The sequence below is a fragment of the Rousettus aegyptiacus genome, unplaced genomic scaffold, assembly GCF_014176215.1.
Source record: "Rousettus aegyptiacus isolate mRouAeg1 unplaced genomic scaffold, mRouAeg1.p scaffold_m13_p_13, whole genome shotgun sequence".
NCBI lineage: Eukaryota > Metazoa > Chordata > Mammalia > Chiroptera > Pteropodidae > Rousettus > Rousettus aegyptiacus.
The window spans coordinates 47,451,895-47,465,099 of NW_023416288.1; the positions used below are offsets into that span (position 1 = coordinate 47,451,895).

General features: G+C 56.6%; 1 protein-coding gene across 9 annotated transcripts in view; it reads left to right on the forward strand.

Annotated features, from left to right (window-relative positions):
* LMBR1 (limb development membrane protein 1) overlaps window positions 1–13,205 on the forward strand; it is a 72,516-nt gene that overhangs the window by 5,255 nt on the left and 54,056 nt on the right. For 5 of the 9 annotated variants that reach the window (XM_036230597.1, XM_036230599.1, XM_016160963.2 and 2 more), the window contains exons 2-4: window positions 2,322–2,394; window positions 4,263–4,302; window positions 9,800–9,939. The exons of 1 other annotated variant lie outside the window; for it this stretch is intronic. In XM_036230597.1, the coding sequence (XP_036086490.1) occupies window positions 2,322–2,394; window positions 4,263–4,302; window positions 9,800–9,939 (253 nt within the window). Of the gene's footprint in view, window positions 1–2,321; window positions 2,395–4,262; window positions 4,303–9,799; window positions 9,940–13,205 lie in introns of those variants that run through there. 3 more of the 9 variants (XM_016160964.2, XM_036230600.1, XM_036230601.1) reach the window with 2 other exon arrangements.

Genomic DNA, 13,205 nt, shown 5'->3' on the forward strand with positions numbered 1-13,205 from the left:
AGAGCTCTTAGGTGCGTCCGGAAATTGCGAGGAAGAGACAGATGCGCCTGGACCGCTGGAGACACGTGGATGCCTAGGAAGCCGGACGGCGGGGCGCAGGGCGCATGCGCGCCGCCCGCCGCCCGCCGCCCGCCCGCGCTCGGGGCCGCTGCCCCGCTGCCCCGCTGCCCGGACGGCGGGGGCCGGGTGCGGGCGAGCCTGCGAGGTGGGGTCTGGGGCCCGGGCGTGGGGCACCCCCGCACGCCGCATGAGTTTGACCTCCAGGAGCTCTACGGGGTCTCGGAGGGAAAACTCAGTGAAAACTCGCTCTGGGGCCCCGCGCCCCGCCCCGCCTTGGGACCGGGACCGGGAGGGCAGTCCCACCCGCTCCGTGCCGGTCCCCGCGGCGCCAGCGTGCGGCTCTCATGGTGGGCGGCGCGCCGGTCCACGCCGGTGCTGCCGCCCTCGCTCCGTGACCGGCAGCCTGACCCCGACCGCGCCCTGGGGGGAACCGCTCGCCGGCGCCCTGCCCGCGCGTCCTGCCTGCGCGCCCTGCCCTGGCTCCCTCGAGTCCCTCGCGGCTGCTGACTCACTCTCCTCACCCGCCGTGTCCGCGCCGTATCCCGCCAGTCCCCGAAGCGACTCCGACCTAAAAAGCCCCCCAGATGCCCTTCCAGCGCGACCCTCGGGTTCCCCGGCGTCCGGCCCCGTCCGCCCCCTGCAGCTGCCGCTCCGCCGGGCCCCTCCCGGCCGCAGTCGCCTGCTCTTTGCTCACGCACGATCCACTTAGCTTCGTGGCCGGTCGCCTCACTCAGTCTTGCCGGTCCCCTCGACCAGTGCTGCTCGGGAGCGGCCCAGGGACCCGGGGCAGGCGAGCCTCCCTGTGAAGGGCTTGTGGAGTGGGACGGCATTCCGGCTCAGGCCAGGAGCCGCGGAGGGGGACGGCGTTTAAGGGGAGCTCGTGAGGGGGGCGGGGGGAGTGGACAGAGGAGGAGGGATGTGCTGGAGCAGCGCTGAGAGGGCAGGCGAGACGCCACAGTGCGGGTGGCTGTCGGGTCACGGCGGACCGCTGCCCCGGCACTTGGACTTGGCCAGTGGGCAGGAGGCCCCGTCGGCGGTCGGGGTGGTGGGTGGACAGAACCCGGCATCTGTTGGCGTCAGGGCCCTGGCTCCCTGGGGGGGCTCCTGCACCTCAGAATCAGGCGCTCACGCCGTGAGCATCATCGGGCCTCCCGTGCTGCTCGGAGTGCTGGCCTGGGCCGGCCGGGGCTGCCCAGGCCACTCAGTCTCCCCATGCCTCTCGTGGCCGCCACCCTTCTCCATTCCCCCTCCGTGTGCGCTGGGGAAGTGCCCACCGTCAGAAGGGAGCGTCCACTCCCAGTGCTCACCCACCATCCCGCCTGTGACCCTGCGACCTGCCTCCTGCTCCGGCTCCGTCTCTCTCTCCTGTGGGGGCGTCCGAGACCCGGGCTCAGCTCGAGCGCGTCTCCTCTCCTGGGTTACCCTGACGCCATCTGGAACTCTTCCCATCGTGACAAACCCCCTTGACGTCACAGCCTCCTTCACTTTTCCTTTGCTTCCCGCAAAACAGGCAAGAACTGGCTTCTTCACATTCGTTCCCAGTTCTACCCTCTTGGTCCACTTCAATCGGGGTTTTGCGGCCACCCCTCCGGAAAAGCATGTCTAGCCAAGGTCCCGATGGCCTCCCCGCTACTAAATCTGGTTATCGGGTCTCAGCCTCGTCTTTCGGGGCACAGGTGGTGCCTCCCTTCGCCTAGACGAGCTTTCTCCACCTGGCCCTCAGGACGCCCAGCCCCTCGTCTGCCTCCCACGTGCTGCGCTCGGCTCGTGCCGAGCTCTTAAGTCACGTTGACGTCTAAGTACCCGAGAGCCCAGGCCTCAGCCTCTTGCCTCTTGTACATAATCATGTGAATTTTTATATAATAGAATTTGTTGTTTTATTGATCTGTTAAATTTGGATGCCAGCACATTGATTAAATGTTATTGACGGTTTATAGTATGTTTTAATTTTCGGTAGGGACAGTAGCTTCTCATTGACTTTATTTTTCAGAATTTTCAGTGATGTTCTGTTTTTTTATACTTATGAAAAAGAAAACCTCCATCATGCTTTTTTTTTTTTTTTCTGGAATGGTATTAACCTGGGGTAACTGACTAGTTCATATGAATTAATACTTCATCGAAACTTCATATTAGCAAAATGCTAAAATGTTTACTTTGCGATAGGTTGCCTTTTTCCTATAGATACCAAAGTTGTGTCTTCTATTATGTAAACAAAGATGTGCAACAACTGTAAATGAGCCGTTTGATTTGTTTCGTTTCAGATCTGTTTCCTCCTGTTCGCCGTCCTCTACATCGTTTCCTACTTCATCATCACGAGATACAAGAGGAAATCAGGCAAGTGGGAACATCGCGATGAGAACCGATTTCCGCGCGAAGTGGGAGCGGTCCCGGCGCGGCCCGTGGCTGCGGGGCGCCCGTCGGCGGGGCGGCCCGTGCGGGGTGTCCTGCTGAAGCAGCAGCTGCCAGTGCGCAGCTCTAAAGACAGACGCCCGCCAGGGCGTCCGAGACACGGGGCCGCCCTCCCCGCCGAGCCCTCGGTCGTCAGGGCCTCAGGCCTGGCCACGTGCGGGCCGGGCAGCGTCTGGGGACGCCGGCGTTCGTGAGGGCGCTTCCTTGTGCCGGCACTGAGGTGGAGCACGCCCACCCCCACCCGTCCTTCCTCTGACTGCCGGGATGCCCTTTTCTCCTCTAGGGCGACACGGACTTTACTGCAGTCCTGTGTTGATTCACGCGCACGTCCTCGCCTCGCCAGGGCCTCCGTGTCTTTAGTCCCCTTTTCGGTGGGCCTCGCGCTGATGGACGCACAGGTTTTCGTGCCGGCCGTTTTAAGTGCCCAGGCAGTTGCTTTGCTGCCTTCCATTAACTTTCCGTACATCACGGGCTCTCCACCCGTGAAGCCGGGCCAGGGGGAGGTGCCACGCGACTACTTGAGGGTCCCGTATGTGACAGTTCCTTGCACCACGTTGTCGTGTCTGACTCCAGAAGGCAGCCAGGAAGCACTGCTCGTCCCCGCGCAGCCCTCAGTGCTGTCACTTGGCTCTGTGGCTGCAGCGAAGTACTCCCTGGATTCTGTAATCCCCCAAAATCGTGAAGGCCTGGGATCCAGGACAGTCTCTTAGCTGTTTTTAAAGATGTTTTGGCTTTAGGCTTCATAGTTTATGGACACAGAAGGAGGGCGAGAGAGAATAAGTAATTATAAAGCATCGTTTTAGGGGAACTTCGGGGTCGGTGAGCAGGACAGTTGAAGATATATTGGGTGCATTTCAGGGTGATCGCAGGGAGCGGGGAGGGTTCTGGCCCGGGTGGCAAAGTATTGGGAACAGACCTGAGACGGATACGGGGGACATTAAAGCATTTGTCCAGGGTCTACAGTGGATTGGCCGTGGGCACACCCCCGTTTGCATGAGGGGCGACTGCGTGTGTTTGTGGTCCCTTTGGCCACAGAGCCACTTCAGGCACCCACAGTTAAGAGCGGAGACTGGACTAAGAGCGTGGCCCAGACTTGCCTTTGACACTGAAGCAGGTGGGCACCCAGAATCGCAGGGACCTGCAGAGAGCGTTTGAGGACGGCCGGCTAGGTGCCGAGGAGAGGGAGGGCCAAGGGGTGGCCAACGGCCATGAGTCAGGGAGAGGGGACGGTGACTGAGCGCTGGCACCAGGGCCACCTGCTCCCTGCCAGAGGTACCACAGGGCGCTCTGGTGCACTAACGGGGGCACGTGGGGTGGTGGGGTCCAAGGTGGTTTGGGGTGCTCCAGGGAGGTCCCACGCTGTCATCGCGGATGATGGCCTCAGAGCACAGAAAGGCACACAGGTCTTAGGCTCTGGATTTTAATTTCGTATAAATATTTCTTTGGCTGTTATCAACCAGAAAATCTCATTCACGAGCAATTTCGTTTGCACCATGTGGCAGTGACCTTGGCAGTGGTCCTAAGGGTCTACCGAGTATTATTCTCCTGAACACTGGATATCTGGGACGCTGTAATTTACATGAGGCCGCCGCGTTAGGGGTTTAAACCATGACCTGTCAGATCCGATTTAGTGAGTTTTACATTTGGGTCTCTGTTGAAATAAGCAATGCTATTTGAAAATTGTTTACTTTCAATAGTTGCTTCTTTAAATTTATAGTTTCGTGTATGTTGTTAATAAATTAATGAAACATTTTGTTGATATGAGAATATTAATACCTTAAACATTTTTGCAGATGAACAAGAAGACGAAGATGCCATAGTCAACAGGATTTCGTACGTATCCTAAAGTTCAGTTCATAAGTACTCAAAATTTGATTGTCTGTTGGGCAAAAATATGGAAAGTTACCTAAAGTATTATAACACCTTTATTGATCGTAATCCTGTTCTCGGAAAGCACACACAGGCGGTGGGCACAGATCACCGATAGATCACCTCGAGATCACCGAGGCTTGTTATCTCCTGTTAACATTTGCTTGTTGAAGGAGCTGACAGATTTTATCTTCAGAGGATTTAACCAGGAAGTGGGCCAGGCTGGGAAAATATCTGGGCCAGAAGCAAGAAAGCTCCAGACCGTTTGAATGGTCTGCTGGGAAGACCCTGAGGGTCTGGGAGGTGGGGTGTGGGGAGGGAGCAGACGCCTGCAGTGCCTGCCGTGAGCAGGCGATGGCCTCGGGCTCCTGGGAGCTGCCCCTGCCCTGGAGTCATAGGGTAGAAATGCCCCTGAATTGTTTTGAGGAATAAAATTAGATGGAAAGCAGTGGTTTTTTTATGTCAAATTTTGCTTGATTAAAATTAGAAATTACACAGATATACCTATGTGGGAGAGTATCTGTAATCTAGGATTGTTTTTATTGCTACTGTAATTTTTTTTTAAAATAATCCCAAATTTATAGGGAAGTTCGAAATATAATACAAAGAGCTTTTTTCCACCAAACTGTTGAGGAGTTGCCGACCGGATGCTTCATTTCCTCAGGGTACTCTTATGTCTAATTCCTATAAACGGCGCCTTCTGCCGTTGGCTGCTGGACAGCCACAGAATAACGCAGCTGACCTGGGCGCGGTCCCAGCCGCGCGCCCTTCCCGGTCACCGGCTGCCCCAGGCGGCGGCAGCAGAGGGAGCTGGCTCAGGGTCGCAGTGCAGGGGTCGCCGTGCGCCCTCACACGCCCGCAGGCCGGCACACCCCGCCCGTGTCCCCCGGCCTCCCTGACCTTGCCGCCTTCCCAGGTCGCAGGCCAGGCCCCTGCATTTCTCCGCTGTTCCTGCATGAGTAGCGTCAGGTCGCGCATCTTGCGTGAGGAGAGGGGAGGGGGGAGAGAGACACGTGCGCACACACCTGCACACACACTTGCACGCGCACGTGCATTTGTTGCACTCGAAGACTGTTCCACCGTGGAGAGGCAGGGGGCGCTGACACGTGACGGCCTGGGCGAGCCTCGGAAACGTGACGCGCGGCCAGCGGGGTCAGTCACGAAGGGCCACGCGGTGTGGGCGCTCGTTCGAGAGAAACTTCCAGAACAGCAGATCCAGCTAAAGCAGATTGGTGGGTGCCGGGGCCTGGGGCCAGAGGGGAAGGGGGAGCAACTGCTCACTGGACACGGGGTTTTACTTTGGGGGGAGAGAACGTTCCGGAACTAGGAGTGGTGGTCGCACAGCACCGTGGACGCACCGAATGTCGCTGGATGGCTCGCCTCCAGATGGCGGACCTCCCGTGACTGTTACCGCAGGGAGGGACCGGAAGCTCGTAACCGGTCGAGGAGCAGGGCCGACTTGGTCTGTGACTGAAAAAGGAGTGTAAATAGACCCCCCTTCACTAGATCTGATCGTTTAAATTATTTTAAATGCTCTAGGGAAAACAATGCTCCAGAGAACTTCGTTTCCTACTAGGAATCCTCGCTCTCTGGGTTTGAAACTCAGGCCCGTAAGCCGATGGCGTCAGTCGCAGGAGCGGGGGTCTTGCTCTGCTCCTGGCTTCGCGACATCTGGGGGAACCCTTGAGGGAACCACCATTTTCTTCTGTCTCAGTTGCTGCTCCTGTAGGAACAGAGCAAGTCACTTCACTGAAGAGCCACAGGGCCTCACAGAGCGAGCGGGGGCCGCCGTCCGCTCTCGCCCAGGGGACCGTCTGGCGTGACGTGCCGTGAGGCGCGGCTCCCCGTTCGTTCTGTGCTCGGCTTCGGAGGCGCGGGCCCTGAGCGCACCTGTGGCCCGATACTTTGCGCAGACAGGAACGGGGCGCTTCGGCCTCACCCTCGCGGTGTAGCTCGCGGAGAGTGGTCGTTTCCTGTGACCCTCGGCGGCCGCGCCTCGTCTTGCTGTCCGGGGTTCGGGCCCTCCCAGCGGGGTCCGCACAGGCACGCCTCCTAGGGAGACGGGAGGGGGCCCCTGGGAGGACGGCCCGGCTGGGAGCCCTGGCTCCCCGCCCCGGCTCCCCGCCCCGGCTCCCCGCCCCGGGCCTCTGTGTGTCACGGCCTTTTTCCTTCTGTGGCGGCCGCGTGAGAACTGAGGAGCGAGGCACATCTGGGTGCAAAGTCGAGCTCCAGATGGGCCCGAGTCCGGAAGAGCTGGAGGGACAGGAGCGTGCCCTCCGCACGCCCGCGGGGCCTGCCGGCTTCGCGGTGCCGTCGCGTAGGTGAAATGCCCGGGAGAGGAACCCGGGGCGGCTGCTCGGTGCTGTCCCCCCTGCCAGCCCTCTGGCCTTGAGGAGGTGGCAGTGGTGGCCCTCAGCCTCCTGAGGGGGTCCGGGCGGCTCGTCCGTGCGGCGGTCGCCAGCCCCCTCTGGCCGCCGGGCCCCGCTCAGCGCCTCGAGCGCCCGTGAGCGCGTCAGGCCGGTCCCGGGTGTCTGCTCCCGCCCCCGACCGGCTCCCTCTGCCTTCCTAGAGGGGGCCCTGTCACACGGGGTGGGGAGGGTGTCCCCAGTGGGGTGGCCTGGCGTGGGGTGTCGGCTCAGGAGGGGAGCGAGGACGTCCGTGGGGCGGGATAGTCCAAAGTGGGGATCTCCTGAGCAGGAGCGCCTCTGCGCAGGGTGGGGTGTCCGCGCGATGGGAGGCTGGCCGCGTCCGGGGTCGGGCCGTTCCAGACGGTGGGCCCCGTCTCAGGTAGCAGCCGTGGGGGCCCCAGAGGTGAACGCTGCGTTGGCGCGCTGGAGTTGGGAGCATCGGTGTGGACCTGTGGCTTTGAGCACACAGAGTTCTGGAACCGCGTGCAGACGTGCCTGAGGGTGCGTGTGGGCCCGCGTGTGCCTGGCTCACACCTGCGTCCCCTGGTCGGCCACCGAGCGTGCCCGGAGCACCCGCGCCGAGGCAGGGAGCATGTTCAGTGCCTGGATCTGCGCGTTGGGCTGCGGCCGTCCCCTGGGAGCCAGGGCCCCGGGGGCGAAGGCGGGGTGCCCGGCGGGGGCAGGGAGCGCTCCAGGATCATTTTCTACATCTTGTCGGCCGCAATGCAAGGAGGTGCTCAGAGCGACGAGGGCCTGTCGGAGACTCAGAGCCTTCAGGGTCGTGCACGCAGTCGGATGATCTCAGCAGCAGAAGGACGAGTGTCGTGGGTCACCCGCAGCCTAACGTAGAGCGGTCCGCGTCCATCCTGACCGGAGTCAGTGAGCGGTGCCTCGTTCCGCCAAGGTCAGGGTGTCTTCCCAGTTTCAGGCTTAGCTTCCTCAGGGTACTGGCTGATGAGAGGGGGGAGTGACCGTAGATAGGGGTCCCTGGCAGACACCACCTTGACCAGGGGCAGAGAGCACATGGCCAGTAATGGGGCAGACGGAAATCCAAGGCGACCTGGTGGCCTGCGGCGAGAGGGAGAGGTGGCTTCTGTGACGTTCATGTCACGAGCATGTCGGGCTCCGCGGGCCCAGGGCTGAGCTGCTGCTCCCGCCAGCCGGCTCCAGCTGCGGCCCCTCCGTCCCGGGCGGCAGTAACTGAGTGTCGCCATCCTCGGGGCTCCCCCATCCCACCCAGGGTCCCCGGCTTCGGTGCACAGTTTGCTCCTGTTAGAAGGCGGCAGTCCTGAAACTGCCCTTCAATGCAGGGGCACGTTTCTGAGTGGTGTACGCAGTGACCACCCCCCTCTGCTCACCGGCCCCAGGGCCTTACGGGGAGGACCGTGGCCAGCACCTCACTACAAAAATGGCGTCACCTTTTCGTATCTTGGGGGCCAGCCATGGGACCCAAGCTGCAGCGGATTCTGCAAGCCTCGTTGAAAGAGGCCGCGCTATACCTATGGCGACCCGCAGCCAGGATTTTCTGGGTCAGCTGTGATTCTCGTACTTTGTCTGTCTGCCCTCGCGAGCGGACAGCCTGGCCAGGCGACAGGTCCCGGGCTTTGGTTTGGGAACGGGGGTTGGCCTTCATCGCTGAGCGTGTGGTCGGAGGGTCGTGGGAGCCCAGCGGAGGGGCACGGACTTGACCGAGGGGCGCGAGAAGGGCAGATGGCACTCGGGGACCTTAGGGGGGCGTCAACTGTGGCCCAGGGCACGTAGCTGCGGAGCCGCCGACGGCAGGCAGGTGGCCATGCAGGACCGCGGTGGTCAGGGGTGTGCAGGAGCGTGGTGGCCTCGCGGGCCCGGTGTGGCGGGGTGCGGCCCTGCTCTGGGCTCAGCGTTGGGAGGACACGCGGTGGCGAGCAGGACGGCTCCCTCCCTTGACTTACGAGGACAGCACTGAGGCCCCCTCGGCCGGGCACTGCCCGAGTGGGCTGTGGGTCTGGGACGAGGACTCGTCCCCGCGCCTGTCCCAGGAGGCGTGCCGTCTGTCTGGCACGACCGGTCCTCGGGCTTGGCCCGCGTCCGATTTGAATCGTGGTTCTGGCGTGTGCCATGGGCCACGCTGAGCAATGTATCGGCGACTGGCCTCCGGGGGCTGCGGTGGCTTTGGCTTTTAAGTGGGAAAACACTTCCGTGGGTCGCCACAAGGTGGCGATGGCCGCACGGCCACGGTCAGGTGAGGCTTCCGGGCCCTTAGCGTGATTTGTTCTTACATCTTACATTTTCTTTCAGATTATTCCTGCGCTCACTCTAATGGGGTGGACATTAAATCGCATTTCCCTCTCTAATGTTAATGAGGCTCTCTTTTCTTTAAAAAGTTAGAAAAATTTAAACATTTCAAGCGTGTGTCACAGAAAGCGAAAGCCCCTCGTCTGTGTTTTATGGCGGACTTTTCTGCGTGTATATATGCACTTTTTGGGGGGGGGGAATGCTTTCTATTTGTTGTCCATGCTTTTCTTCAGTCTTTTTTTTCTTTTTACTTATTTTAGATATCTTTCTATATTAGTACATATTAGATCTTATTTTAAAAAACAACAAAAGTGTGTTAGATACTGTTTACCGTATAATATTGTTTAATAGTTTCCTGCTGTTTACTAGTATACTCTACTTAACTTTGCTTATTTTAAGAGGTGCCGAGGCAGTGGCTTCGTGGGTTTCCCCCCTGAAACAGTGAGTTTTCCTCCTGCTTGCACAGGCGCCTTTTCGCACCCGGAGCAGTTGGCGATGGCTGTCAGCGTGTGTCGCGCAAGCCGTCAGCTAAATGCGGCGGTGAAGCAGACACTCGCGAGCCCGCAGTTTATCCTCCGCGAGGCCGGCGGCTGCTCCGGGGCGTCGGGGGCCCCTCCGAGGAGGGGGTCACGGTCACGTCGTCTTCCAGCTACGTGTGTTTAATGAGATTCTCGCCTGACTCTCTTTAGACCTAAACGTTTCAGGTTTCGCCCCTTCGACTGCCCCCCGCGGCCCTCGCGTTGTCCGACCCCAGTGACGCTGGCTCTCCTGTCTCCCAGGCTGTCCCTGAGCACGTTCACGCTGGCGGTGTCGGCGGGCGCGGTCCTGCTGCTGCCCTTCTCCATCATCAGCAACGAGATCCTGCTCTCGTTCCCTCAGAACTACTACGTGCAGTGGCTGAACGGCTCCCTGATCCACGGTCAGTGCGCGGCTCGCTGCGGCACCAGGCGCGTGCCCCCCACCGCGCCGCGCGTCCGGACGGCCCGTCTCGCGGTTTTCTTGGTGACGTGTGTCTCCCTGCAATCGCCCATCCGAGCCCTGAATAACCCCGGACCAGATTTCACTTATCACCCCTATCCCTTGCTGGTCGTGAGAGGCTTTCTTATTTTAATCAAGGCGCAGTTTTTATACTTACCATGGTTTCGATAAGTACATTTTTATTTAAATATTTAGTGAGAGAGCTTTGGTCTGCCCACACACGTCAGAAGAGCTGAGCCTCCGTTTGAGACCTAAAAAAAGGTAGCCGTGGTTCCCATTTGATTTATTTGCTGCTAGGTTTTTTAGTCATTTCGAAATGCAGGGTAGAAGAGCAGAAAAACTCTTTTCTTAAGTACAAACTTTAAAATTAATGTGGCTTTTCAAAAATAATGACTGACTTATCGTAGGCAACACGTATTGCTTCGAAGCCAGATAGACCTGCATTCGAGTTTTGGCTCTGCCAAGTGCTAGCGATTTTTGGTGAGGTAGGATGTTTTAATTTTAACTTATAAGATATATAAAAAGATATAATGCATATAACTTTATATGTTTCATAGTCCCATACCCCTTTTTTTCTTATTGAATTATGTGATCTTATTATGTGTCAAACACCTCAGCTTTTTATCTAATTTTTATAAATACCCTTTTAAATTTAATTTGCCTTTTGATTGACATAAGTTTCATATTTTTTACGTTGTCATCTTTTTCTTCCTTTTGTTTCTCTAAGTGTTTTTGTGTTTAGAAGATCTTTTTTCTTCCTGAGATGTCACAAATATTCCCTTTTTTCTCTTTCAAAAAATGGTTTTGTTTACATTTGCCTGTTTAATCCACCTGGAGTTTATACACATACCTTTTCTCTGATCCCTTTGTGTGTGTTTAAAGAAATGCATGTTTGCTGTAGAAAATTTGGAAAACAAAATTTGGAGGGGAGAGTGTTATTACTGTTCACAGTCCCGTACGCCGAGAGTCGTCATGGCCGAGGCCGGGGGCTCTCAGTGGCGTGCGCCTGCGAGCTCGCCTGGGCAGCGGGCCCCGCGGGGCTCGCGGGCGCTGTGTGTCCCGTGGGTGCGTCCGCGCTTTCTCTGCCCTTGCGGTATTGCCTGGAGCCATCGTAATCAGGGCTTGTTCCCAAGTTTTCTGGAGACAAGTTGTTACACCATACATCTTTATAAACAAATATTTGTCCTTAGGATACATTTCTGCAATTCACTTGCCAGGTGAGTATACTTGAACCTTTTTGAAAAGATATTTCTCTGTTATTCCTCGGAAAAACCATGCAAAAGGCACTAGCATTTCCACTTTCCCGGGAAGTTCTATTCCCAGAACGTATCTATCCAATTTGGGATGTTAGTTAAAAAAAAACCTATCTGTTTAATAGATGAATAATTTCCCCCTCTAAGTGTACTTTACTTACTAGCACAGGTGGACATTTACAAAGCACGTTTATGGGTCATTCATGCTGATTTTTTAGGGGATGGCCTACCTGTGTTCTGTCTGCCCAGTTTCGCAGTGTTTTTATTTAAGTAATTAGCTGTCTATCAGGTTAATTGCAAACATTTTCCTCTCAACTGTCCTTTAATACTGCTTAGGCTGTTTTTTGACATGAAGAATTTTGGCGTTTTACTCTGATCGCATATTTTAATCTGGCCTTGTGGTTTCTGTCATGCTCGAAACTGGAAACAAACGGAGTCATTGACGCTCTGAAAACCAAATGGAGCCAATGACATTGGGGCTAATTATTAAGTGAATAAAAAGGAATCAGTCTGTTATTGGTGCTTAGCAATTGACAAACTCAAATAAGTGAACTAAAGTCTTTACTGAAATGGACACAGAAAGTCAGTCTGAAAAGTCACCAGTTATTACGCGAGGCAGGAAGCAACCGGGAAAAATGGCCGTGATGTCTCCAGTGAGTTAATTTTAGTTGACAGTGCTGTTTGTTACTAGCAAACACGTGGCCAATATGTAACTTACGAAACTTCTTTGTGTGTGTCGTCTAAAATGTTCAAAGACTGCCGGCACGGTCCCCTCGGCCCCCGCCCTCTCTAAGGCCGTGGGTCCCCAGGGGCGTGCGTCTTCGAAGGCTGGCTTCCACACGTTTTCGCCAGCAGGGCAGGTGGTCTCGGGCCGGCTAACCAGTATGGCAAGTGAACTGGTCTTTGTTTTCAGTTTTACTATATAGAATTGCGTGCTATATGTGATGACCTTCAAATCGTCGACCTCAGGGCTGTTTTCGTGATTCTGTTTGGGGACCGGAAGCAAGAGCTGCCTACACGTGACATGCCGTGGGTCTGGGCTGGCGGCCTCGCCCTCGGAAGCCCTGTGTTTTGTACTGGTCTTTCCATTGTAACGGCAGGTGTGTAAGCTCGGGCATTTTATCTCATCTACAAATCAGGGTCTGAACAGTGCTTCCCACAGAGCGGTCGTCCAATAAACACGGCGGATGAATAAGCTGTATGAGAAGCGGCGTCTTCGTCCTCCCGTGAACAGCGCTGGCTGGGAGCGGACGCTGGAGGAAGGCCTCGCCGGGCGCCTTCCCCAGAACGGGTCTCAGGAGGCCTGGGACGCCCGCCTCGCTCCCGCGGCTGCCACGACCCCGGCTTCGTTGCTGCCCGAGTGTTTGTGGAGCTGTATCCCCTGTGGCATATAGTGAGTGTTCTGGAATTCTCTCAGTCTATTTTTTGTTAAACCTTGCATGAATTTGTGCTGAATTTTTGGAGTACTCGGACTGTCTTGCGTTCTCAGGCTCTCGTGGAGCAGCCGTGCGGTACTTACCACCGCAGACGTCCACTAGAGATCTGTCGATGGGACGAGTGAAAGTTTTCGACTGTATCACTAGCATACTTTGACAAGAAGTGAACTCAATTTGAAAGGAAATTTGATGGCTTATCCTATAAAGTCATCACTACGTATGGTTTTCGATGGATTGTGCCTTTGATGTGTAAATCACATAGAGATGAGAGGCTCAAGTGTGTTTCCATAACGCTTTAGTCTGCGGAAGTGTATTTTGTTTGTCTTGAATGCAGTGTTAGGATTTTGGACCCCTGGGCTTGAGAAGTTTTGTGTTACCCATGTTATCTTAGCTCCGAATCTCTGTATCATGTCGCAGGAAGTATCTCTGTCTACACTGCAAAGTGATTAAAGCAGCTTGAAGAATGTCATAGAGACGGCGTTGGTCCCGGGGAAGGCCGGCGCTCCCCTGGGCATCGG